Genomic DNA, 25835 nt, shown 5'->3' on the forward strand with positions numbered 1-25835 from the left:
GGTTACAAAGTTGAACTGAGTAGCACCGTACAACTTCATTAAAAGCATCTGGTTGGATATTATACTATTCCCATGAAGATATGAACAAGCCTTTCCAGAGGAAAATCTGATTTGCATTTGTGTCTATTTCCAAATCATCGTCAAGTGGTGCGACATCATATGCCTGCGATTGTAAAACGTATTATGGCTACGACTCATTCATGTGATCTGACGGCATGACTCTCAATAATGTTCTTAACTACTGGGATACTATTTACTGACAGCAAGGCTATTTTTTATTTTTTTATTTTTTTATTTAAAAAAAAAAAAAAATTCTTTCCCTCTATTATCTACTGCCTGATGAAGTGTTACATGTATTCTGAAAGCTTACACATATTATTTTTTTCTGTTTAGCTTATAATGGTGCCACTCATAAATTTTTCATATTTAACCACTTCGTGGCAACCACTGATGCAGGGTCTTTAAAAGAAAGGTGGCTGCTCTGAGCAACTAACTAAACAGTAATAATAAACTAACTATACGTGCGGCTTACTAACAGCCACATGAACAAACCAATAAGCACGATATAGTCTCACTGGACTCAGAGTAACAGGACAGACCCAGACGCCTCCTCTCACTCCCTGGATCTTCCCTGAAGTTTAGGATCTGCAGCCTTTTCTGGCCCCGTAATGAGCCCAGGACCTACACCTGGAGGTGAAGCCTTCCCAAGACCCACGTTGGACCACACAAAAGTTAAAAATCTGGGGGAGATATAGTGATTCCAGCACTCAGCCTATAACCACATTCTCACAATGTGTATATGATGTATGTGCATACATCAAGGTATACTGCAAACTTAAAGGCCAAAATGGTACCAATAAAAAGACACAGATCATTCCTCAAAAAACAAGCACTCAACCAGCTCTGTCACCAGAAAAATACAAAATGCTTGTGTTCTTACTCCTCCATTGTAATATCTAATTTACCATGCTATGTCAACCATATCTTCCTCTCCTTGATAAGTTGGATAAAAATAGATAGTTTTTTGGCTTTAGGGGAGATAGAGATGGAGCAGTGTCAAACTTGCCCCAAAGGAGGACTTGAGGGTCCTGTGGTGGAGAGGGACCTAGCGTCATGTGTCTCTGGGAACTTTCCAATAAAGTTATAACCAGGGGAGGTACATAAAAGTAACATATATCTACAACACAGCCCTAAGTATTCAACCATTGACTGTGGCAAAATTTGCTAAGGAATCTTTTAAAGGCCTTGTCCAGGTTCATATGAGTTGGTTGCACCAGGGCACAGTTTAGTGTTTCAGGTTATGTAACATTGTAATAGACTAGAGATGAGCAAGTAGTACTCGATTGAGTAGGTATTCGATCGAATACTACGATATTCGAAATACTCATACTCGATCGAGTACCACTCGCTATTCGAATGTAAAAGTTCGATGCAGAACCAGGATTGATTGGCCGAATGCTATACAGTCGGCCAATCAATGCTGGTTCTTCTCTTACCTTTAGAAGTCTTCTCCATGCAGCTTCCCCGCGGCGTCTTCCGGCTCTGAATTCACTCTGCCAGGCATCGGGCCTGGGCAGAGCCGACTGCGCATGTCCGCTTGTAGTGCGGACATGCGCAGTCGGCTCTGCCCAGGCCCGATACCTAGCAGAGTAAATTCAGAGCCGGAAGACGCCGCGGGGAAGCTGCATGGAGAAGACTTCTCGGAGGATCCAGCCCGACCCTCACTCGTGGACTTGGTAAGTATAATTTGATCGAACGTTGCCTACCCCTGAAACGAGCATTTTCCCCCCATAGACTATAATAGGGTTTGATATTCAAGTTAGTCAAGATAGTCAAATATTGAGGGGCTACTCGAAACGAATATCGAACCTCGAACATTTTACTGTTCGCTCATCTCTATAATAGACAGATTTTTGTTGCTTTATTTTGCATTATTTCCAGAAGCAACATTGTTGGTTTTTTATTTCTTAGAAAAGCTTATAAATCCATTAAACAATTCACCAACACATATAAGGATTTTTATGATTCTAGCATGATCAAACAATAAGGTTTCTTGACTGCCCTCTAGTGGACATGTTATATATCAGTCTCATAAAAGTCAAACGGTAGCATAGAAAATCCCCACTATGATACGCAAAGAACTAAATTCAGTTAACTATGAAGATAACCGTTTGTTTCTAATGTTTGTGGATGAATAGTTATTACCTATATCAGACATTGGTATCTCAAGTATATTAATTTGTTGCTTTACAAAAGTGCTCCCTGTATGAAGAAAACATTAGTGCTTCTTCACAATTCCATAGTGGCCCCTGTGCCCCTCCACAATGCCAGTCATTGTTCCTCCATAATGCCAGCTAATGCATCAGTACATATCCACAATGCCAGTCAATGTCTTGTTGCTGCCTCTGTAAATTAATATTCATAATAGAACTTGACAAAGATGAGTATAAGATGTGTGAGCATACAACAGGGTAAAAACCAATAAAAAGACAGAACATTCTGCAAAAAAACAAGCCCTCAACCTGCTCTGTCACCAGAAAAATAAAAATGTTCTGTGTGTTCCTACACCTCCATTATAACATCTAATTTACCATGCTGTGTCAATCATATCTTCCTCTCTTTGATAAGTTGGGCAAAATTAGATATTTTTTTGGCTTTAGAGGTGGTAGAGATGAACAGTTTTGGGCTGGCAGGGCCAGGGCCTTGGCCACATCTCTAATGGAAAGGGACCCGGCATCATGTGTGTCCATTTATACTCACCTCTCCTGGGCATCCGGTGGTTCAATGTCATCTTCTGGCCATTTTCAGTCCTCAGGGTCACAACTAAGCATGTGATTGGGCCTTAGTGGATATGTGAGCCCCCGTACACATGACATCAGCTCCCAACAGATTTCTGCTAATTGCTTACACCATGGCTCCTTCACTGAAATTTTGCATATTTGCTGACTCTTTAAAAACAAATGCTGCACAATACTGAGCATTTTTCTTGTATCGTCATCCCCTATAGTACTATACATGCTTTAGTAGCTCCATGGCCATGCACAGTACTTTATGGGGAATGACATGGCCATGAAGCATCCCACACATGGGAAAGATTTTAATGAGGAAGCTGTAATGCAGCCACAGCACACAGGGCTGCCATCAGGAATTATGAGGTCCACTACTGGCAAAATGGTCACCTAGTATTATGCTACACCATGACCCCACACTATAATATTGTCATCATAAAATAAGTATTCTTTCTGCATAGTAGTCATTCAAGGGTCAGCTAAATCTTACTGCAGGTTGTGCTGAGTTACTGTATATACTCGAGTATAAGCCGACCCGAATATAAGCTGAGGACCCTAATTTTACCACAAAAAACTGGGAAAACTTATTGACTCGAGTATAATCCGACGGGGGGAAAAGCAGCAGCTACTGGAAAATCTCAAAAATTAAAATGGTCGGAGTTTTTGGGTGCAGTAGATGCTGAGTGCTGGGGAAGGGGAGGGTGTGTTTTGGTTGTCTGTCTGCCCCTTCCCTGAGCTTGAGGACTGGGTTTTTTCCCCCACTTGGAATTCAGTCTGGCTGAATATAGGGGATCTGCAGTGCTCCTATTAACCCCTTCCCAACCGAACAGGAGCACTGCAGATACCCTATATTCAGTAGACCGGGCACTGTCAGATACAGGGATACCTAATGTGTATGTGTTTCACAGTCATTTTCTACTTTTATATGTATTCTAGGGAAAGGAGTGATTTACAACTTTTATTTACTTTATTTTTGTATTATTTTTTAAAGCTTTTTTCCCCCACTATTTTATGGGAGATTCTATAAATTACTATTGCCGCTCCCAAAAAAAAAATAAAAAAAAAATATATATATATATATTTTTTTTGCTTGACTTGAGTATAAGCCGAGGAGGGCTTTTTCAGCACAAAAACTGTGCTGAAAATTTCGGCTTATACTCGAGTATATACGTATTTAGAACATTCACTAATGTCTAACTGCACACTTATCAGTGTCAAAAGGTCTTAGGTTTAATCATCACGTGTTACGTTTCAGCTTTCTGAACATTCAGGAGTAGATAAAATGACACAACACCTTATTATTACAGTATTACACCTCTCTATGCTTATTGGACATCCAAAACCATAGGCAGTAGAATCGATAGCCGCCATTCCTCTAAGAAAGGTGCACCGAACAGCGCAATTGTATATGGATTAAAAGTTGACTCTCTCAGCAACATGATGACACTTTGACAAACAAAAAAATAAAAGGGATTTTCACTTTGCCACTAACCATCCCTACAACAGCGATGAGGTGTTAGAAGCAGTTTTGGTGGTTGTAGACTCCTGCCAGGGCCATTGAGATCTTGTCTTCCTAACACTACAAAGCACTTATGTATGATGAATTACTTACAGCAGGAGAGTACTTACACCATAAATAATGGTGTGGTCTGAGTTAATAAAGGCAGTAACCTCTTAACCCTCAGAGTGCTGTGGACATCTACCCTATGCAGTAATTAATTTATGTAAATTATAATATACTGCGTATATCAAACATCTATATTTTCTTAAAAAGGTGAGATTTTTTTTCCATCAACATAATGCAGTTGCTGGATGTAAACCCGACAGAGTGTCACAGAAATCAGCAGTAGAAAGTCACACAGCCACACTAGGATGGCTTCTGTACTTAGAGATTATATCAGATATCATAATATGATACACTGCACACTAAGAATGCTCAGCAAGCATGGATTAAATGTCAAAGTGCACTCCCCTTGTTTATTCAGATTCAATAGTGGGTGAGGATAAAGATTTTTTTGTCTTCTTCTGGAATTCTGTTTGCTTGAAAGTAGTTGAAAAACAAATGCCACAAGCCATCGCTGGCAAGGCACTGATATACATAGAAATGCAATATTTCAAGCAAGCTTCTCCTTATTGAGGCTCTTCTTCAGAATTAATGTGCTAGTTGCCTGATAAAACTCTGTTTTAAACCTTGTGGTTTACAATTATATTGTTATGGACATTAGCTTATACAAACTGTCACTGTGTGAAGTATGGGTTGAAAGCCAGCAGAATCTGAAACGTGATATAAAACGTGGAGAATTCAGGTGTGTGAGACCAGACTTATATAAATAGTTGATCACAATCTACTGGACGGGTGCCATTTACTGCACTCCAGTAGCTTGTTCTGTTGGCAGTGTGGGGAATCGCTCAGGTAGATGCTTGTAGCAGTGCAAGAAACAGGGACACAGACACTGGATTGCACACAAGTTTAGGCTTGTTCACATGTAATGCATACACTGCCTTTGCAAAGCCACAGGATAAACAAAACAAACTCCTTCTTGGCTGAGAAACTAACTTAAACATAAGGAAACTTTTCCCTGTCTATACAGGAGACTGGCTACCAGTCTCCCACCTTGGCAACAGCAACGGGTGGCACAGTACCTGCTTTGGAGGTCCAGTCTGGACAGGTCGGCTTTGTCAGTGTGGTGCCACACTGCTAGTCTTCACACACATACTTTATCAGGTCTTGATTACCCAGCTGACCTCCCTGGTGTGGGTATTTACCAAACACCCTTTAGCTGCCTGGCTGGGACATACCTGTCTTCCCAGACTACACCCTTCACTCTCTCACATACCCCTCCCCCCTCAGTTCTGAGCCCTCGGGGCGAACTTCAGACACCAAACAATAAGCCCGGCACAAGGCATTCGCATTGCCTTGCAGTTTCCCGGCTCTGTGCTCCACTGTGAACTTAAAATTCTGAAGTGACAAGAATCACCTAGTCACCCTGGCATTCTTGTCCTTGGTCCTGCTCATCTAAGTGAGGGGCGAGTGATTGGTCACTAGGCAGAAGTGAACTCCCTAGCAAGTAGTACCTCAGGGCCTCTAATGCCCATTTTATGGCCAGACACTTTCTCCAATATGCTGTTGTTTTTTTCTGCTGGTGTGAGTTTCCTGCTCAGGTAGGTGACCGGATGTTCTTCTCCATTCACCTCCTGAGACAGGACAGCTCCCAGCCCTACATCTGATGCGTCCATCTGGACCACAAACTCCCTCCTAAAGTTGGGCATAATTAGGACAGGAAATCCGCAAAGGGCCACCTTTAGCGCCTGAAAAGCACTTTCAGCCTGGTGATTCCACTGCACCATAACGGACTTCTTACCCTTTATAAGGTCCGTCAGGAAAGCAGATACTGTGGCAAAGTTGGGTTTAAGAAGAAACAAAGTAATCAGCGGCACTACTGCAATAAAACTCGTAGTCACAGCCTTATATCTATACCGGCAAGTCTTCTGGCTAGCTAGCAACCAAGAGCCATGGAATCAATTTCATCCCGGGGTGGTGCTCACTGTGAAAAATGCTAAATAGGCAGTAACAATGTCGATGTAGAAAACAGGGCACTCACCCACCACGGGATACGTAAAAAATTCGCTATTTATTTCATCCTCTTTAAAAAGGTCAAATCTTGACCATCGGGGTACAGAAGATGGAGTGATGTAAAGAAACAAACAGCGACGATCGTTTCGTGCTCAACGCACTTCGTCAGGCAACCTTGTTGACCTGGGGTTTGATTATACCACGGCCGATTGCACACCCCAAATAGCGTGTCTCCTCCATCCCCAAAGCACACTTTTTGGGGTTGGCAGTCAGGCCGACTGCTCTCAAAGAATCCACTACAGCTTGTACCTTGGCCAAATGACTCTCCCAGTCATTGCTGAAAATGATGATGTCATCCAGATTCGCTGAGGGGTATTTTCTATGAGGTTTCAACACTATGTCCATTGACTGTTGGAATGTAGCTGGGGCCCCATGGAGCCCGAACGGTAACTCGACATAGTGAAAAAGTCCCTCAGGGGTGATAAAGGCAGTCTGTTCTTTGGCGCTGTCAGGGGTACCTGCCAGTATCCCTTAGTGAGATCAAGCGTAGAGAAGTACAGGGCCCCTCCCAACCTCTCAATAAGTTTGTCTACCCGAGGCATGGGGTAGGTGTCAAACTTAGAAACCTCGTTCAGCTTCCTGTAGTCATTGCAGAAATGCAATGTCCCATCTGGTTTGGGAACTAGAACAATGGGACTGGCCCATTCAATTTTGGACTCCTCAATGACTCTCAATTTCAGCATTTTCTGCACCTCCCGTAAAATGGCTTGTCGGCGAGCCTCGGGGACCCGGTACGGCCTCATCTGTACTTTCACATGGGGCTCAGTAACAATATCATGCTTGATTAGAGATGTACGCCCAGGTTGCTTAGAGAACACATCTATCAGCAAACTCTTTACACTCTTGTTGCTGGCTTTTCGTGAGGGTCTCTGATATTCCTACCCCTGCTGCTACCTCTGTAGTCCCAACTACAATCTGTGGGGATTTCACGGGAGACAGTTTAGCTGGAGACCTTTCTGTAAGCAGACTCTCTCTGTCTTTCCAAGCCTTTAGCAGGTTTACATGATAAACCTGTTTAGGTTTTCTCCTACTTGGTTGACAAACCTTGTAGTTCACTTTCCCCTATCGTTTCCATTACCTCATAGGGGCTTTGCCATTTGGCAAGAAACTTACTCTCCACTGTGGGAATGAGTACAAATACTCGGTCCCCGGGTTTAAAGGTATTTACCCTCGCCGACCTATTGTAAACACGGCTTTTAGCCTTTTGGGCCTCCTGCAGATGTTCTCTAACCATGGGCATGACTACCGCTATCCTTTCCTGCATACCAGCAATATGTTCAATAACACTTTTGTGGGGGGTGGGTTCTTGCTCCCACGTCTCTTTGGCGATGTTCAAGAGACCCCTAGGATGTCTGCTGTAAACCAACTGGAAAGGGGAAAACCCAGTGGAAGCCTGCAGTATCTCACAGATGGCAAACATCAAGTAGGGTAACAGAACATCCCAGTCTTTTCTATCCTTGCTCACCACCTTTTTCAGCATATTTTTTAAGGTTTTGTTAAACCGTTCCACTAACCCGTCTGTCTGGGGATGGTAAACAGATGTACCACCTCCTCACCTCGCCCTCTCTCTGTAGGTGTTCCCCAGGGCTCCGTCCTAGGACCCCTCCTGTTCTCCATCTACACCCTTGGCCTGGGCCAACTCATAGAATCTCATGGCTTTCAGTACCACTGCCATGCCGATGACACCCAAATCTACATCTCTGGACCAGACATTACCTCCCTGATGGCCAGAGTTCCAGATTGTTTAGTGGCCGTAGCCTCCTTCCTCTCCTCCCGCTTTCTCAAACTCAACATGGAGAAAACAGAGTTTATCATCTTCAGCCCATCTTGTATGGCTCATCCACCTGACCCATCTATCACAGTTAATGGAACCACAATTACCCCTGTCCCACAGGCCCGATGCCTTGGGGTAACCCTGGACTCTGAACTATCCTTCAAGCCACATATTCAAACCCTCAACACCTCCTGCTGCCTCCAGCTCAAGAACATCCACCGAATCCGCCCCTTCCTCACCCAGGAAACTACCAAGATGCTCGTTCAGGCCCTCATAATCTCCCGCCTAGACTACTGCAACACCCTTCTCCATGGACTCCCAGCTAACACCCTCGCCCCCCTCCAGTCCACCTTAAACTGCACTGCTCACTTAATCCACCTCACCACCTGATCTTCATCAGCTGCTCCCCTCTGCCAGTCCCTCCATTGGCTACCTATAGCCCAGCGAATTGAGTTCAAGCTACTAACGCTAACATACAAAGCCATCCACAACCTGTCCCCTCCATATATCTCTGAACTAATCTCCCGCTACCTGCCCACACGTAACCTCAGATCCTCCAACGACCTTTCACTCTGCTCTGCTCTCATCCACTCCTCACACAACAGTCTCCAAGATTTCTCCTGTGCATCCCCATACTCTGGAACTCCTTCCCACGATACATAAGACTGACCCCACAATCACAGGCTTCAAGAAAGCCCTGAAGACTCACCTATTCAGGAAGGCCTACAACCTCCAATAACACTATCACCGCACCACCATCTGTACTGTCTCCCCCTCTGTCTCTACCCTCCTTCTCTCATAGATTGCAAGCCCTCGCGGGCAGGGCCCTCTACCCCACTGTGCCAGTCGATCATTGTTAGTATTATATCTACCTGTATATTGTGTATTGTATGTAACCCCCAAATGTAAAGCACCATGGAATTAATGGTGCTATATAAATAAATAATAATAACTGTTTGATATTAAAAAGTTTACAAAATTCCCTGGTGACTTTGGACATGAACGGGGTACCCTGATCTGTGAGGATCTCCTTGGGTAGACCCACTCGGCAAAACATGGCGAACAACTCTTTGGCTATCAACTTTGCCGACGTGTGCCGTAGAGGGATGGCTTCAGGATATCGGGTAGCATAGTCCATGAATACCAGAATATGCTGATGCCCTCGAGCGGACTTAAACAAAGGACCTACCAAGTCCATGGCAAGCCTTTCAAAGGGCAATAATGGGTAGAGGTACCAGGGGGCTTCGAAAATGTGCCATGGGGGCATGCAACTGACACTCTGGACATGTTTTACAAAACACTTTAACCTCATGATATACTCCCGGCCAATAAAAATGCTGCAATATGCGGTCCAGCATTTTTGTGGCACCTAGGTGACCCCCTAGCACATGTTTATGTGCCAACTCCAGCACCGTCCGGCGATAAGGCTGGGGTACCAGTAATTGCTCTAAGGTCTCACCTCACACCCTGTCAACTCAGTATAACAACTCCTGGTTGACAACCATGCGGGGTAACACCTCATCAGTGCCTGGGCGCTGAGACACACCATTGATCACATTTTCCCAGGCCCTTTGCAAAGTGGGAACCTGGTGTTGTGCAGTACCAAAGTTATCATGAGACACTTTCAAATCTAACATCTGAAGTTCAGTACCAGCCTTCACCTGCCATTACCTCTAGGGGAGACATAGAGCCACAATCCTCTTTTACCATGGTCACCCCTACGGCAGAAACCCTAGAGTCCTGGTCATTAAGTTCAGGCTCCAGGACCTGACCAGACAACACTTGTGGCATTCTTGGGGCTGTATCCTCTGACCCTTGCTTTCCCCACCACAGAGTCCAAAACAGGGGAAAGTGCCGTCCCAGAATGAAGTCATGGGGAAAGTTCTTAACAACCCCTACCTCATGTCGGCTTTCTCCACAGGGGGTCTGGATGGAGACAATCATAGTTGGGTAGTCCCTTATTTCTTTTCATGTCTCTGCTGCTGCTGATTAGTCAGTACCAGCTGTTTCACAATCTCTTCCATAGCTGTGGCTTTCTATTTCAGCTTGTGTATGTCTCACTGCACTTATGCCCACATCCGAAGCACCATATGTGGGGAATCGCTCAGGTAGATGCTTGTAGCAGTGCAGGAAACAGGGACACAGACACTGGATTACACACAAGTTCAGGCTTTATTCACTTGTAGCGCATACACTGCCTTTGCAGAGGCACAGAATAAGCAAAACAAAACCCTTCTCGGCTGAGAAACTAACTTAAACGTAAGGAAACTTTTCCCTGTCTATACAGGAGACTGGCTACCAGTCCCACCTTGGCAACAGCAACGGGTGGCACAGTACCTCCTTTGGAGGTCCGGTCTGGACAGGTCAGCTCTGTCAGTGTGGTGCCATCCTTCACATACAGACTATTATCAGGCCTTGATTAGTCAGCTGACCTCACTGGTGTGAGTCTTTACTAAACACCCTTTAGCTGCCTGGCTGAGACATACCTGTCTTCCCAGACCACACCCTTCACTCTCTCACAGTAGATACTCCTAACTGCAGGGCTACCTAATTGAGAAAGCAACAGATGCCAAAGCCTACTCAGACATTGAAGAAACCTCATGATATTAAAGGGGTTATCCTCTTTCGAATATTGGTGGCCTATCCTTAGGATGGACAATCGATATTAGATCTGTGACCCTGGACTTCCATAGATCAACTGTTCTGGGACAGGGCAGGCCAGGAGCAACACTGCTCACTTGGCATATGATTTGTAGTGGTGACTTGAGGTACAGTAGTGCTGCCCACATAGACTTCAGTGTTGCTGCAGTTTATATGGCTACTGGGCCGCAAGGCTCCTGGCATGTAAGGATTATCAAACGTTGCACTGTCCAAGGGCAGTAGATCTGCGAGGAGGCAACACAGCTCAATATTGATGACCTATCCTAAGGATAATTTAAGCTTATTAAATACGCCCAGGATAGAAGTCATGCAGGCTTTGTCTATTGAGTGGCCATGGACTTAATAGTATTTACCAAAGGAAGAAGAGGAGACAATGTCTGTCAACGCGATTGTAGTCAAGGATAAAAATTTCAAATCCTCTACCCACAACAAAACAAAATTGGTAGGGGCACACTGCCAGTCTGTTTCTGAACCACTTATATGCTATTGTAGGGTCAACCGGTGGCACAGTGAACTTACCGTGATAAAGTGGAGAAAACCAACTATTAATCCATATGCAAAGAAGCTGTTATATGGGATGTGATAGTGCCTGCAAGAATATCTATTTTCACCTGTGGTCACAGCATATTGGGACTTGTTAATGTTTTCGTTTGGGGGTGGCACCAGGTGGCAATCACAGTGCACAAACGGGTGTTGTACAGGAGAATGGACAGCTCATTTGCATACCAATTAAAGGTTTATTTTCTCAACAGTAATATTAAAAAAAAAGGCATTTTCACTGTGCCATTAACAGCCCCTATAACAGTTTAGCCGTGGTGTTGGAAGATGAGAATTTCTTTTCAGCACAGAAGCCTCCATTCTGCCAGGTAACTGTCTGCATGCTTTGTATTTCTATTTTTGCAAAAGTAGCGAGGTTCATAACAGATAAAAAGCATTGTCTCACCATTCAGCGTAGTGGGTGGTCTAAGTGCCATGTCCCCTAACATTTTTATAACGCTTATTAACTAAGTGCCATGGCTCTTTTAGTGAATCCTTGTACAGCCAAGCACCAGACCACCTGCTGAAGCACCATCCCCTCTTCTAAAATGAAGCCCCTCTGATCCTAATATTATAGGATGTTTTAGTCATATGCCTTGACATTACAAGGACAGAATACTTTATTAATGTCATTCAGATCTGCAGGACACTATAGAGCAGTTTTTATGAAAATGTTATACTCTTTTGATTGAAATGTGAACCAGGCTACAATGAAGAAGAGAATATCATGGTTTATACTTGTTCGCATCTTATGTCTTCGTGTCTTTATTTTTATGTTCTTTTGAATGTAAACTATATCAACAAGGAGTAAAGGCATCAGTACTTCAAGAGAAGCCGAGATGATGTTTCCTGAATAAATATTTATTATAAATGAACCTTTGCAAACAAAATAAAGCTTTACACTAAATGTAACTGTAGTAGGAAATGCCATAAAGGAACAATATATGAAAAAGAATGTGTTATCTAATTCTCCTATATAGGTGACAGAATCCGTACTTTACCCCTGCAACAAAATCCTGAGTCGTTTGTAGGCCTTATTCACACAGAGCAGCTTTGATAACCTTGTTTAATATGTAATCTATAAACGTGCAAAATTGGCTCACGCTGTATGAGAAATCTGATGCATCTTTAGACAATTTTGCCTAATTTTTCACCACCTAATGGTTGGTCGACTATGTGCCAAAACTTTGGGGCAATTATGATGCATGTTAGTGCCCCTTGTCAAGTGAAGTACAAAAAGCATCTATAACACGTACTAAATGTACGCCAGATTTTTTAGCTAAAAGTTCTCCAATCTTTGTGCACTAATCTTTGCAAAAATCACGACTGCATCAAATTAACAGGAAACTTATAAGTAATTTCTAATCCATCTTAAGATTCACTCTTGTTTTTGGATAAAAGATAATTACCCCAAAATGCCCTGTGTGAACAAAGCCTAACAAGTGTGCACAGTGAATTAAGACACACTCCTGAACTGGAAAGACAGTGCCAATTCCGGCAGTGTGATCTGATCAACTTTGTTCAATTGCATTTCTCATTTTCTCTATCGGAATTTTAGGAAAGAAGACATATGGCACACCATATCATTTATCTATTACATCTTTTGTCCTTCAGCTTCAATAATACTGTGCATACTGCATATGACATTTCTTTAACTGATATTCACATTGTTATTAACTCAACTATATCTACGGATGTAAAGGTCATAAGAAACTAATATAACTGGATCTGAAATTGAACAATTTTTACAATAGTTTGCTATTGTATCAATCATCAACATTAAGCACACGGTACCTATCATTCTTTTACTCTATTTCTGCTATGGTATTATTGTTCCTCATTGTTTTAGGACAACCAGTTTTCTAAGGCTCTAACAACTTGTGCATCGATGCAAACATGCAGACCTCCTGCTGCCTACTGAGTTTGTGTCTGTGATAGGGGTTTCCCTTCTTGAGTGGTATTGTATGATTTACAACTATCGCATTTCATTCCTAAAATGTGGAAAAGTACAGTTGATCTTGCACTGCAGTCATTGCAGAGAATCTGTGTGAATTGAAAAAAAAAAAAACAGAATTAAACACATTGAAAGGAGACAAGATATCTCATTAATAGAAGTTACAAGTCCAATCTAAGGCTCCGTTCCCATGGAGTAACGCGTCGCTCATTCTGACACATAAACACGTGTCAGATTGAGCACAGTAAAACACAATCCCATTGATTTCAATGGGTTCGGTCTTATGTGCGCCACCCATTGAACTCAATGGGAGGATTTTTTATCTATTGCTTTCAATGTGATATGCGCGTATCACATTGAAAGCAATAGGTAAAAAAAAAGCCTCCCACTGAGTTAAATGGGTAGCGCACGTACGCCAGCACCCATTGAAGTCAATGGGATCTTTTTTGAAGCGCCTCACTCTGACACGTGTTTACGTGTCAGAATGAGCGGCGCGTAACATGGGAATGGAGCCTAAAGAGAAAAGGAGGATAAAAGACTTTTCTTTGTATAGGGGGATTTTTGATACTGATGACCTATTATCACAGAGAAGGGCATCCATGAAGTTCTGGCAACTGTCCCCACAGCAATCAACAGCCTCTGGCACCAAAACTATACAGTGTACGGAGCCAGGAGCGGAAGGCTCTGTAAATTGTGTAGTGGTGGTGCCAGAGTACTGCAGCTCTACTTCTATTCACTAGCATTTAGCTCTGTACACTGTAAAGTTCTGGCGCTCAGAGGATGCCTGGAACAGCTGATCAGTGTGGAGGCCGGGTGTCAGGCTGATATTGATCACCTATCTTGAGAATTGTTTATCAGTATGAAACTTATAATTGGAGTAAACAATTTCTTAGATATGTGCCTGCATAAACAACTAAGGGGTTTTTGTCCAGAAAGTGGAAGAACCCGTGGTGCAGCCATGAAAAAAAAAATGACGACGTTCGGCGTTCCCTTTCTGTCTAATGCCAGAGATCCTGAGTCTTACATGACTACTGAAACTCAGTGGTTGCTGGAGAAGCACTGGTGATGTCACAGCTTACAGCAACATGACACCAGAATGAGACTTAAAGGGATCTGGCAGACGTCATTGGAGCAGTGGGGACAGGCGAGTACATTTTTATTTGTTCTAATTTTTATTTTACACCTGCCCCGGCCGTCCCATGGGTTGCTCCAGTTCCTTGACAACTTCTTTAAATCCAATGTGTGTAACTGCTATATAATGGGGCTTTTGATTCACTCACATCAACATTCATATTTTGATATTCTGGTGGCATCGGCGTCTGGGCAACTTCATCATCCAGCTGGGCCCAGTATCTGGACATATCCAGGGCAGAACGCATGCATAGTGGACACCGGTATCCCCTGTAATAAAATGAAGTGAAGCTTTATTGTTACATTCTTCTAACCAAAAATGTCACCAGATATGACACGAGTCTAATACTATAATATTCATAGCTATTCTTAGATTAGGTTACACCAGTACAGTTCAGTACTGCTAGAAACCTACTGTAATCTAGTGTAGAATATCTAACTCAGCTCCTCCTTCCCATATCATCATCATAGACTTTTATGTAACTTGATCTTGTCTTTGAAACTCATGCCTGAAGACAATTTAAAAGAGGGGGCAGGGCAGGAAAGCAGCTCGATGCTTGGAAAAAGTAGTATGTTTCTATAAGATATTACTAAGTTTCTTATATTCACCTGTACAAGGTAAGATATACCGAATCTTTTCCCACAAAACCTTTTCCTTCTGCTCCAAACATACTGCCTCTTCAACTTGACAGGTTATCTTTAAATGTCTATAGCGGGGGGTGGATCTCCTGGCAGACGTCCTGGGCTGTCCAGTCCCATTTTCTCCTGAATTTTGCTTATTTAGCGTTCTGGATGAGGAGACCTGGCACCATCACGTACGGATATTTCTCCGAGAAATTTTATTTTATGCCAGGAATGCTATTGCCCTGCGGTGAATGGCCCCTCGGCCCCCGTCGGTGTCTCAATGGCGCAAATTGGTTAATTCGATCCTCCCCTTTAACCAAATTATATATAAAGGCAAGGGCTGCCCTCAGAAATTTACTAAGGTTTGAGGGGCGTGGTGTGCTTCCTCCGCCACCCAATATTCTGCTCCCTCCATTCATTCAGCATTGGGCGCTTATACACCCTGAGGAGAGACGTCTGCCAGGTGGATCCGTTGCCCCTCGTCTATAGGTGAAATTTTGTTTTTGCTGACACTGTAGTGCCCTTCCATTTTTTTTTTTACACTTTTCTCTGCTCGTGGTGGAGGGGAGGGGGTGGTATTGTGGCGTGGCAGTTCTTTGATTGTTTATTTGTGTTGTTTTTTTCTATGTTTTATTCTTTTTGCTGTTCTGTACATGTTTTTCTTGATTACCCTGTTTGTTTTGTTGCATCTCCTTCAATAAAACAAGTTAAAAAAAAATAAATGTCTATAGCGGTATATCCTAGTGACCAACCATTCTCAGAACAAAGGGGATGGCTGATGTGTGATTTCCATTATTTGGTAGCTGCTTGCCTCCATAGACTATAATTTGCATATTTGGTTGAGCAAAGTTGTATGTTATTTGGGGCAGCAGAGCTATCAACTAACAGATAACCAGTGTGTAAGGAAGATTTTACTCCAGTGTACATACTGAACAACACTATGTACAAACTATATTAATACTGAGCTACATAACCTAATCCACATGTAGAAAATTTATATCTGGATAATTTTACCCAATATGATATGCAGATAAGAAAAAGAGAGCACATTACCATAATCGATAAGTAATCTCAAAACAGTAAAACTAACGTCGCATCCTAATGGTTTCTGTTCTTAAGAAATTCAATTCTGCAGACCAGGCACGCCAAATGAAGGTCAGACCCATATCAAAAGTGAGGTCAAAGAGAAATTAGTATCTTAAATCAGATTAGAACAACTGTATCATCGCTTTGGTATGCAGAAAAGGCCAGATTTAAAATACAGACGTAAATGGCAGGGCAGATTTACTTGGTTGCTGTGCAGTGCACAATGCTATGATTCAGTTTTGACCATTCTGCCAGGATGTACAAATGTCATTTAGTGTGTACTGTAATATACTTACTGTTTCAGCATATCCTCATAACATGTACTGGAGGGACACAACAAAATAACAGAAAATTAGATTTCACAGCACATCACCAGAATCTCCCAAATACACCAAAAAAGAGGAATACATTTCTTATAATACAAAAACTGTTCCCTTTGTTCACACTCGAAAATACAAGAGAAATGTGAAAAGCAATCTGACAAGACTGATATATGATAAACTGCTTATTGAACAACATACTAGAAAAAAAAAAAAGCCTCAATCAGGGACATTCTTACCTATGCAAGAGATGTCCGCAAGGGAGCACCCGGGCACCAACTCTTGAGGTATGTATATCCTACCAAAAAAAAAAAAAGACTTCATTAGCACTAACATTTTAAAACTAGGAACAAGTAACAAACAACAAATCTCCGATATGAGATTGTAAAATGTGTCCTTCTGGATTAAACATGGGATTTAATATAGAATAACTTATTTTCCAGGCAGAAAATCTTTCAATTGGTGCTATTAATGGGTTAATAAGTACACCCATATACCTTTTGCAGTGTTTGGAGTGATTTCTGGGTGTCTCTGGTTGCCGCTGACATCCTCTGTGTTTGTTTACATGATGTAACTTCCTGCTGTGCAGCTTCTACACTAGTTCCCTCTCACTCCATTACAAAACCCTCCCTGTCTCACTAGCTAAACTATCCCGCCCACGACTAGCTACCCCCCCTCCTTGTGTGTCACTAGCTAAGCTATCCCACCCATTACTAGCTCCTCCCACTGTCTCCCTAGCTAAACTATTCATCCCTCTATTAGCAGAGAGGAAGAAGGGAGGAGCCGTTCCCGGACACAAGAAGGCTTGGTAAGTATTGATGGGGATTAGAGGGAGAGAGAGTAATGGTGATGTTCTGTTTCGGAAGCGGTGAAACCGAACGTCACCGGATTATCAGAAAGTGTCCCTAGGGCTGTCACATGACCGCCCCAGGGATATAGGTAATTATTAGAGATGAGCGAACAGTGTTCTATCGAACACATGTTCGATCGGATATCAGGGTGTTCGCCATGTTCGAATCGAATCGAACACCACGTGGTAAAGTGCGCCAAAATTCGATTCCCCTCCCACCTTCCCTGGCGCCTTTTTTGCACCAATAACAGCGCAGGGGAGGTGGGACAGGAACTACGACACCGGGGGCATTGAAAAAAATTGGAAAAAGTCATTGGCTGCCGAAAACAGGTGACCTCCATTTTAGACGAATAGTGGATTTCAAATCCGGGTCATATGAGAATGTGAACTTTGTGACTATGAGACAGGGATAGCTGTACAGGCAGGGATAGCTAGGGATAACCTTTATTTAGGGGGGAATGTTATTAAAAATAACTTTTTGGGGCTCTATCGGGTGTGTAATTGTGATTTTTGTGAGATAAACTTTTTCCCATAGGGATGCATTGGCCAGCGCTGATTGGCCGAATTCCGTACTCTGGCCAATGCATTCTATTAGCTTGATGAAGCAGAGTGTGCACAAGGGTTCAAGCGCACCCTCGGCTCTGATGTAGCAGAGCCGAGGCTGCACAAGGGTTCAAGCGCACCCTCGGCTCTGATGTAGGAGAGCCGAGGGTGCACTTGAACCCTTGTGCACCCTCAGCTCTGCTACATCAGAGCCGAGGGTGCGCTTGAACCCTTGTGCACACTCTGCTTCATCAAGCTAATAGAATGCATTGGCCAGCGCTGATTGGCCAATGTATTCTATTAGCCTGATGAAGTAGAGCTGAATGTGTGTGCTAAGCACACACATTCAGCTCTACTTCATCGGGCTAATAGAATGCATTGGCCAGCGCTGATTGGCCAGAGTACGGAACTCGACCAATCAGCGCTGGCTCTGCTGGAGGAGGCGGAGTCTAAGATCGCTCCACACCAGTCTCCATTCAGGTCCGACCTTAGACTCCGCCTCCTCCGGCAGAGCCAGCGCTGATTGGCCGAAGGCTGGCCAATGCATTCCTATGCGAATGCAGAGACTTAGCAGTGCTGAGTCAGTTTTGCTCAACTACACATCTGATGCACACTCGGCACTGCTACATCAGATGTAGCAATCTGATGTAGCAGAGCCGAGGGTGCACTAGAACCCCTGTGCAAACTCAGTTCACGCTAATAGAATGCATTGGCCAGCGCTGATTGGCCAATGCATTCTATTAGCCCGATGAAGTAGAGCTGAATGTGTGTGCTAAGCACACACATTCAGCACTGCTTCATCACGCCAATACAATGCATTAGCCAGTGCTGATTGGCCAGAGTACGGAATTCGGCCAATCAGCGCTGGCCAATGCATTCTATTAGCCCGATGAAGTAGAGCTGAATGTGTGTGCTAAGCACACACATTCAGCACTGCTTCATCACGCCAATACAATGCATTAGCCAGTGCTGATTGGCCAGAGTACGGAATTCGGCCAATCAGCGCTGGCTCTGCTGGAGGAGGCGGAGTCTAAGGTCGGACCTGAATGGAGACTGGTGTGGAGCGATCTTAGACTCCGCCTCCTCCAGCAGAGCCAGCGCTGATTGGTCGAGTTCCGTACTCTGGCCAATCAGCGCTGGCCAATGCATTCTATTAGCCCGATGAAGTAGAGCTGAATGTGTGTGCTTAGCACACACATTCAGCTCTACTTCATCAGGCTAATAGAATACATTGGCCAATCAGCGCTGGCCAATGCATTCTATTAGCTTGATGAAGCAGAGTGTGCACAAGGGTTCAAGCGCACCCTCGGCTCTGATGTAGCAGAGCTGAGGGTGCACAAGGGTTCAAGTGCACCCTCGGCTCTCCTACATCAGAGCCGAGGGTGCGCTTGAACCCTTGTGAAGCCTCGGCTCTGCTACATCAGAGCCGAGGGTGCGCTTGAACCCTTGTGCAGCCTCGGCTCTGCTACATCAGAGCCGAGGGTGCGCTTGAACCCTTGTGCACACTCTGCTTCATCAAGCTAATAGAATGCATTGGCCAGCACTGATTGGCCAGAGTACGGAATTCGGCCAATCAGCGCTGGCCAATGCATTCTATTAGCCCGATGAAGTAGAGCTGAATGTGTGTGCTAAGCACACACATTCAGCACTGCTTCATCACGCCAATACAATGCATTAGCCAGTGCTGATTGGCCAGAGTACGGAATTCGGCCAATCAGCGCTGGCTCTGCTGGAGGAGGCGGAGTCTAAGATCGCTCCACACCAGTCTCCATTCAGGTCCGACCTTAGACTCCGCCTCCTCCAGCAGAGCCAGCGCTGATTGGCCAAATTCCGTACTCTGGCCAATCAGCACTGGCTAATGCATTGTATTGGCGTGATGAAGCAGTGCTGAATGTGTGTGCTTAGCACACACATTCAGCTCTACTTCATCGGGCTAATAGAATGCATTGGCCAGCGCTGATTGGCCGAATTCCGTACTCTGGCCAATCAGCACTGGCTAATGCATTGTATTGGCGTGATGAAGCAGTGCTGAATGAGTGTGCTTAGCACACACATTCAGCTCTACTTCATCGGGCTAATAGAATGCATTGGCCAATCAGCGCTGGCCAATGCATTCTATTAGCGTGAACTGAGTTTGCACAGGGGTTCTAGTGCACCCTCGGCTCTGCTACATCAGATTGCTACATCTGATGTAGCAGTGCCGAGTGTGCATCAGATGTGTAGTTGAGCAAAACTGACTCAGCACTGCTAAGTCTGCATTCGCATAGGAATGCATTGGCCAGCCTTCGGCCAATCAGCGCTGGCTCTGCCGGAGGAGGCGGAGTCTAAGGTCGGACCTGAATGGAGACTGGTGTGGAGCGATCTTAGACTCCGCCTCCTCCAGCAGAGCCAGCGCTGATTGGCCGAATTCCGTACTCTGGCCAATCAGCACTGGCTAATGCATTGTATTGGCGTGATGAAGCAGTGCTGAATGTGTGTGCTTAGCACACACATTCAGCTCTACTTCATCGGGCTAATAGAATGCATTGGCCAATCAGCGCTGGCCAATGCATTCTATTAGTGTGAACTGAGTTTGCACAGGGGTTCTAGTGCACCCTCGGCTCTGCTACATCAGATTGCTACATCTGATGTAGCAGTGCCGAGTGTGCATCAGATGTGTAGTTGAGCAAAACTGACTCAGCACTGCTAAGTCTGCATTCGCATAGGAATGCATTGGCCAGCCTTCGGCCAATCAGCGCTGGCTCTGCCGGAGGAGGCGGAGTCTAAGGTCGGACCTGAATGGAGACTGGTGTGGAGCGATCTTAGACTCCGTCTCCTCCAGCAGAGCCAGCGCTGATTGGCCGAATTCCGTACTCTAGCCAATCAGCACTGGCTAATGCATTGTATTGACGTGATGAAGCAGTGCTGAATGTGTGTGCTTAGCACACACATTCAGCTCTACTTCATCGGGCTAATAGAATGCATTGGCCAGCGCTGATTGGCCAGAGTACGGAATTCGGCCAATCAGCGCTGGCTCTGCTGGAGGAGGCGGAGTCTAAGATCGCTCCACACCAGTCTCCATTCAGGTCCGACCTTAGACTCCGCCTCCTCCAGCAGAGCCAGCGCTGATTGGCCGAATTCCGTACTCTGGCCAATCAGCACTGGCTAATGCATTGTATTGGCGTGATGAAGCAGTGCTGAATGTGTGTGCTTAGCACACACATTCAGCTCTACTTCATCGGGCTAATAGAATGCATTGGCCAGCGCTGATTGGCCGAATTCCGTACTCTGGCCAATCAGCACTGGCTAATGCATTGTATTGGCATGATGAAGCAGTGCTGAATGTGTGTGCTTAGCACACACATTCAGCTCTACTTCATCGGGCTAATAGAATGCATTGGCCAATCAGCGCTGGCCAATGCATTCTATTAGCGTGAACTGAGTTTGCACAGGGGTTCTAGTGCACCCTCGGCTCTGCTACATCAGATTGCTACATCTGATGTAGCAGTGCCGAGTGTGCATCAGATGTGTAGTTGAGCAAAACTGACTCAGCACTGCTAAGTCTGCATTCGCATAGGAATGCATTGGCCAGCCTTCGGCCAATCAACGCTGGCTCTGCCGGAGGAGGCGGAGTCTAAGGTCGGACCTGAATGGAGACTGGTGTGGAGCGATCTTAGACTCCGCCTCCTCCAGCAGAGCCAGCGCTGATTGGTCGAGTTCCGTATTCTGGCCAATCAGCACTGGCCAATGCATTTCTATGGGGAAAAGTTAGCTTGCGAAAATCGCAAACTGACAGGGATTTCCATGAAATAAAGTGACTTTTATGCCCCCAGACATGCTTCCCCTGCTGTCCCAGTGTCATTCCAGGGTGTTGGTATCATTTCCTGGGGTGTCATAGTGGACTTGGTGACCCTCCAGACACGAATTTGGGTTTCCCCCTTAACGAGTTTATGTTCCCCATAGACTATAATGGGGTTCGAAACCCATTCGAACACTCGAACAGTGAGCGGCTGTTCGAATCGAATTTCGAACCTCGAACATTTTAGTGTTCGCTCATCTCTAGTAATTATAGATTTTTTAAAAATTGAAGTAAATTAGGCAGGGGGTTAGTTTAGGGGTTAATTCTTAGTTTATCCTGGACAACACCTTTAAATAGTGGAAGGGTATGTTCAGCAGATTTCAAATGCGCACAATATCACTATGGTGAGAAAATAGTAAATAAAGGGATCCCAATAGATAAATAAAATTTGTTGTTTTTATTGAATTGCAAAGGGCATTGTGCTACACGTGGGTATACAGAGTGTCGAGCAACGTTTCGGCCTAGTCGGCCTTTATCGAGCTCTTAGCTGGTATGTTTCCAGTTGGAAGGTGTCAGAAGGTGGGATATAAGCCTACACCTTCTCCCGCATAAGCCCCACAGGCCACACACAAACCTCGGGAGGACTCTGACACCTTACAACTGGAAACAAACCAGCTAAGAGCTCAATAAAGGCCGACTAGGCCGAAACATTGCTCGACACTCTGAATACCCACGTGTTGCACAATGCCCTTTGCAATTCAATAAAAACAACAAATTTTATTTATCTATTGGGATCCCTTTATTTACTATATGCACTGGGGTGGGACCCTATCCTATAGATCCTTGTAGGTGTCGGTCACACCTTCATATTATGGTGAGAAAATGTCACCCACTGTATTTCTCTTGTGGATTTGCAAAAAAATCCACTGTGGAAAAATTCTGTCTGACTTACGCTAGGTTCACACTAGCGTTAGGGTTTTCATTCTTCGGGTCTGGTTGAGGACCTGAAAAACAGAAACCCTATCTGTTTAAAAAAAGCGGTTACCCACGGAAACCCACAAGTTTCAGCCAATTTCAGTATTTAAATGCTTACAGGACTTTTTTCTCCGCCTATTTCAAGAAGAAGAATGGAGAACGGAATCCCCCGAATGTTAGTGTGAACGTTCCCTTAAAGGGTTTCGCCATTTTCAGACCAATATTGAGAGGCAAATGTTATTGAATTTATAATAAAAAGTTAGACAATATACTTTCTGAATTAATTCCTCATGGATTTCTAGACTTCTGCTTGCTGTCACTCATTCTGCTTACCACTAAAGGATAAAATTCTACAATGGTCATGTGATAAACACAGGTGCAGAGCTCGTTATGTCAGAAGTCTAATTAGTGTGCTGTGACTATAACGAGCTGTGTGTCCATCACATGACCATTGATTGTATATCACATGACCATGGTCAGACTTTTATCCACTAGAGTTAAGAAGAATGAATGACAGCAAGCCGAGATCTAGAAAATTGTGAGGAAATCATACAGACAGTATATTGGAAAAATTGTACAACTTTATATTATACCAACAATAACATTTGTCTCTCAATATTGGTCTGAAAATGGCCAACCCCTTTTAACAGGTTTGCAATGTAAAAAAAAGGAGTAGCAAAGTAGTAAAAATACAATGACTACAAACGTTATTATCTCTAGTGCAGATTCTGTTATATGCTGCTCTCTCAGCCCCTGTACTAGGTGTAACAAAGTGTATCAGTTGTGACCAGAGTGCTCCTTTACATATTGCAGCCTAAAATGACAACAGTTACAGCCAATATGTCTTCTCTTAGCAGTGACAGTCACAGTGGTCTCCATATTAGTGACGTCCACAGTGGCCCATGTAAATCACAATGCTTGCATTAGTGCCCCTTGTTAATCCTTCAGGCTTTTAGCACCAGTGACATCCTTTATCGCCATCAGCCAGAGTGCCTGTGTTACCACTTACCTTACCCTGCTCCCATGTGGCTCCTCTGTCAGGAAACATAGGACCTGGATGCTCATGTGCATCTTCCAAGTCCGGCAGTGTGGGGAACAGGCAACACAGCTACTGACACATAATTTTCTGCATCATAAAGATGCTGTTTGGTTTTCAGACAGCTGTACTGGGATACATACAAGTGAGAGGCACACAATGGCGCGCAGCCTGAAGTTTTAGAACCCCTTGTGTATATAAATAATCCCACAGATGTAGCTAGGAGATGGAAAACCAAAAGGCTTTGATATAGATTAGATAGATATGAATTAGAAAAACAGATAGAGGCAGATGCAGCCTATACAGTCCTATGAAAAAGTTTGGGCACCCCTATTAATCTTAATCATTTTTAGTTCTAAATATTTTGGTATTTGCAACAGCCATTTCAGTTTGATATATCTAATAACTGATGGACACAGTAATATTTCAGGATTGAAATGAGGTTTATTGTACTAACAGAAAATGCGCAATATGCATTAAACCAAAATTTGACCGGTGCAAAAGTATGGGCACCTCAACAGAAAAGTGACATTAATATTTAGTACATCCTCCTTTTGCAAAGATAACAGCCTCTAGTCGCTTCCTGTAGCTTTTAATCAGTTCCTGGATCCTGGATGAAGGGATTTTGGACAAACAATTCAAGTTCAGTTAAGTTAGATGGTCGCCGAGCATGGACAGCCCGCTTCAAATCATCCCACAGATGTTCAATGATATTCAGGTCTGGGGACTGGGATGGCCATTCCAGAACATTGTAATTGTTCCTCTGCATGAATGCCTGAGGATTTGGAGCAGTGTTTTGGATCATTGTCTTGCTGAAATATCCATCCCTGGCGTAACTTCAACTTCGTCACTGATTCTTGAACATTATTCTCAAGAATCTGCTGATACTGAGTGGAATCCATGCGACCCTCAACTTTAACAAGATTCCCGATGCCGGCATTGGCCACACAGCCCCAAAGCATGATGGAACCTCCACCAAATTTTACAGTGGGTAGCAAGTGTTTTTCTTGGAATGCTGTTTCTTTTTGGACGCCATGCATAACGCCTTTTTTTATAACCAAACAACTCAATTTTTGTTTCCAAAATGAAGCTGCCTTGTCCAAATGTGCTTTTTCATACCTCAGGCAACTCTATTTGTGGCGTACGTGCAGAAACGGCTTCTTTCTCATCACTCTCCCATACAGCTTCTATTTGTGCAAAGTGCGCTGTATAGTTGACCGATGCACAGTGACACCATCTGCAGCAAGATGATGATGCAGCTCTTTGGAGGTGGTCTGTGGATTGTCCTTGACTGTTCTCACCATTCTTCTTCTCTGCCTTTCTGATATTTTTCTTGGCCTGCCACTTCTGGGCTTAACAAGAACTGTCCCTGTGGTCTTCCATTTCCTTACTATGTTCCTCACAGTGGAAACTGACAGGTTAAATCTCTGAGACAACGTTTTGTATCCTTCCCCTGAACAACTATGTTGAACAATCTTTGTTTTCAGATCATTTGAGAGCGGGCTGCCCATGTTCGGCGACCATCAAACTTAACTGAACTTGAATTGTTTTGTAGAAAGAAATGGTCCAAAATACCTTCATCCAGGATCCAGGAACTGATTAAAAGCTACAGGAAGCGACTAGAGGCTGTTATCTTTGCAAAAGGAGGATGTACTAAATATTAATGTCACTTTTCTGTTGAGGTGCCCATATTTTTGCACCGGTCAAATTTTGGTTTAATGCATATTGCGCATTTTCTGTTAGTACAATAAACCTCATTTCAATCCTGAAATATTACTGTGTCCATCAGTTATTAGATATATCAAACTGAAATGGCTGTTGCAAACACCAAAATATTTAGAACTAAAAATGATTAAGATTAATAGGGGTGCCCAAACTTTTTCATAGGACTGTATAATGTAAGTAAATGTTATGCTCAGCACTTTAACAGCAATCTGTACAGTACAATCATTTCAGCTTATATCCCCAGTTATTAGTCCCATGCCATCAAACTAAAGAGTTGTTTGTTCCAGAATATTCTGTAAGATCATTAAAATATAAAACAGTGCACAAGGCAAGATTTTATAGCCCCTTGATAAATCTGGATTGAAACCAATTGAGTTTTAGAACAGAATAAATTTTTCCTTTATGTCCCGTAGGTGTT

At 43.8% G+C, this 25835-nt stretch overlaps 1 protein-coding gene across 1 annotated transcript in view; it reads right to left on the bottom strand.

Annotated features, from left to right (window-relative positions):
• Nucleotides 1–12235: 12235 nt before the first annotated feature.
• The window catches only part of RCHY1 (ring finger and CHY zinc finger domain containing 1), a 30201-nt gene continuing 16601 nt past the window's right edge, over nt 12236–25835 (bottom strand). The window contains exons 6-9 of the mRNA XM_075285315.1: nt 16750–16808; nt 16487–16513; nt 14630–14750; nt 12236–13438 (exon numbers count right to left, since the gene is read on the bottom strand). Of these exons, the coding sequence (XP_075141416.1) occupies nt 13310–13438; nt 14630–14750; nt 16487–16513; nt 16750–16808 (336 nt within the window). The 3' untranslated portion in view covers nt 12236–13309. The remainder of the gene's footprint in view (nt 13439–14629; nt 14751–16486; nt 16514–16749; nt 16809–25835) is intronic.

This window comes from Leptodactylus fuscus, chromosome 1, assembly GCF_031893055.1.
Source record: "Leptodactylus fuscus isolate aLepFus1 chromosome 1, aLepFus1.hap2, whole genome shotgun sequence".
Lineage (NCBI taxonomy): Eukaryota > Metazoa > Chordata > Amphibia > Anura > Leptodactylidae > Leptodactylus > Leptodactylus fuscus.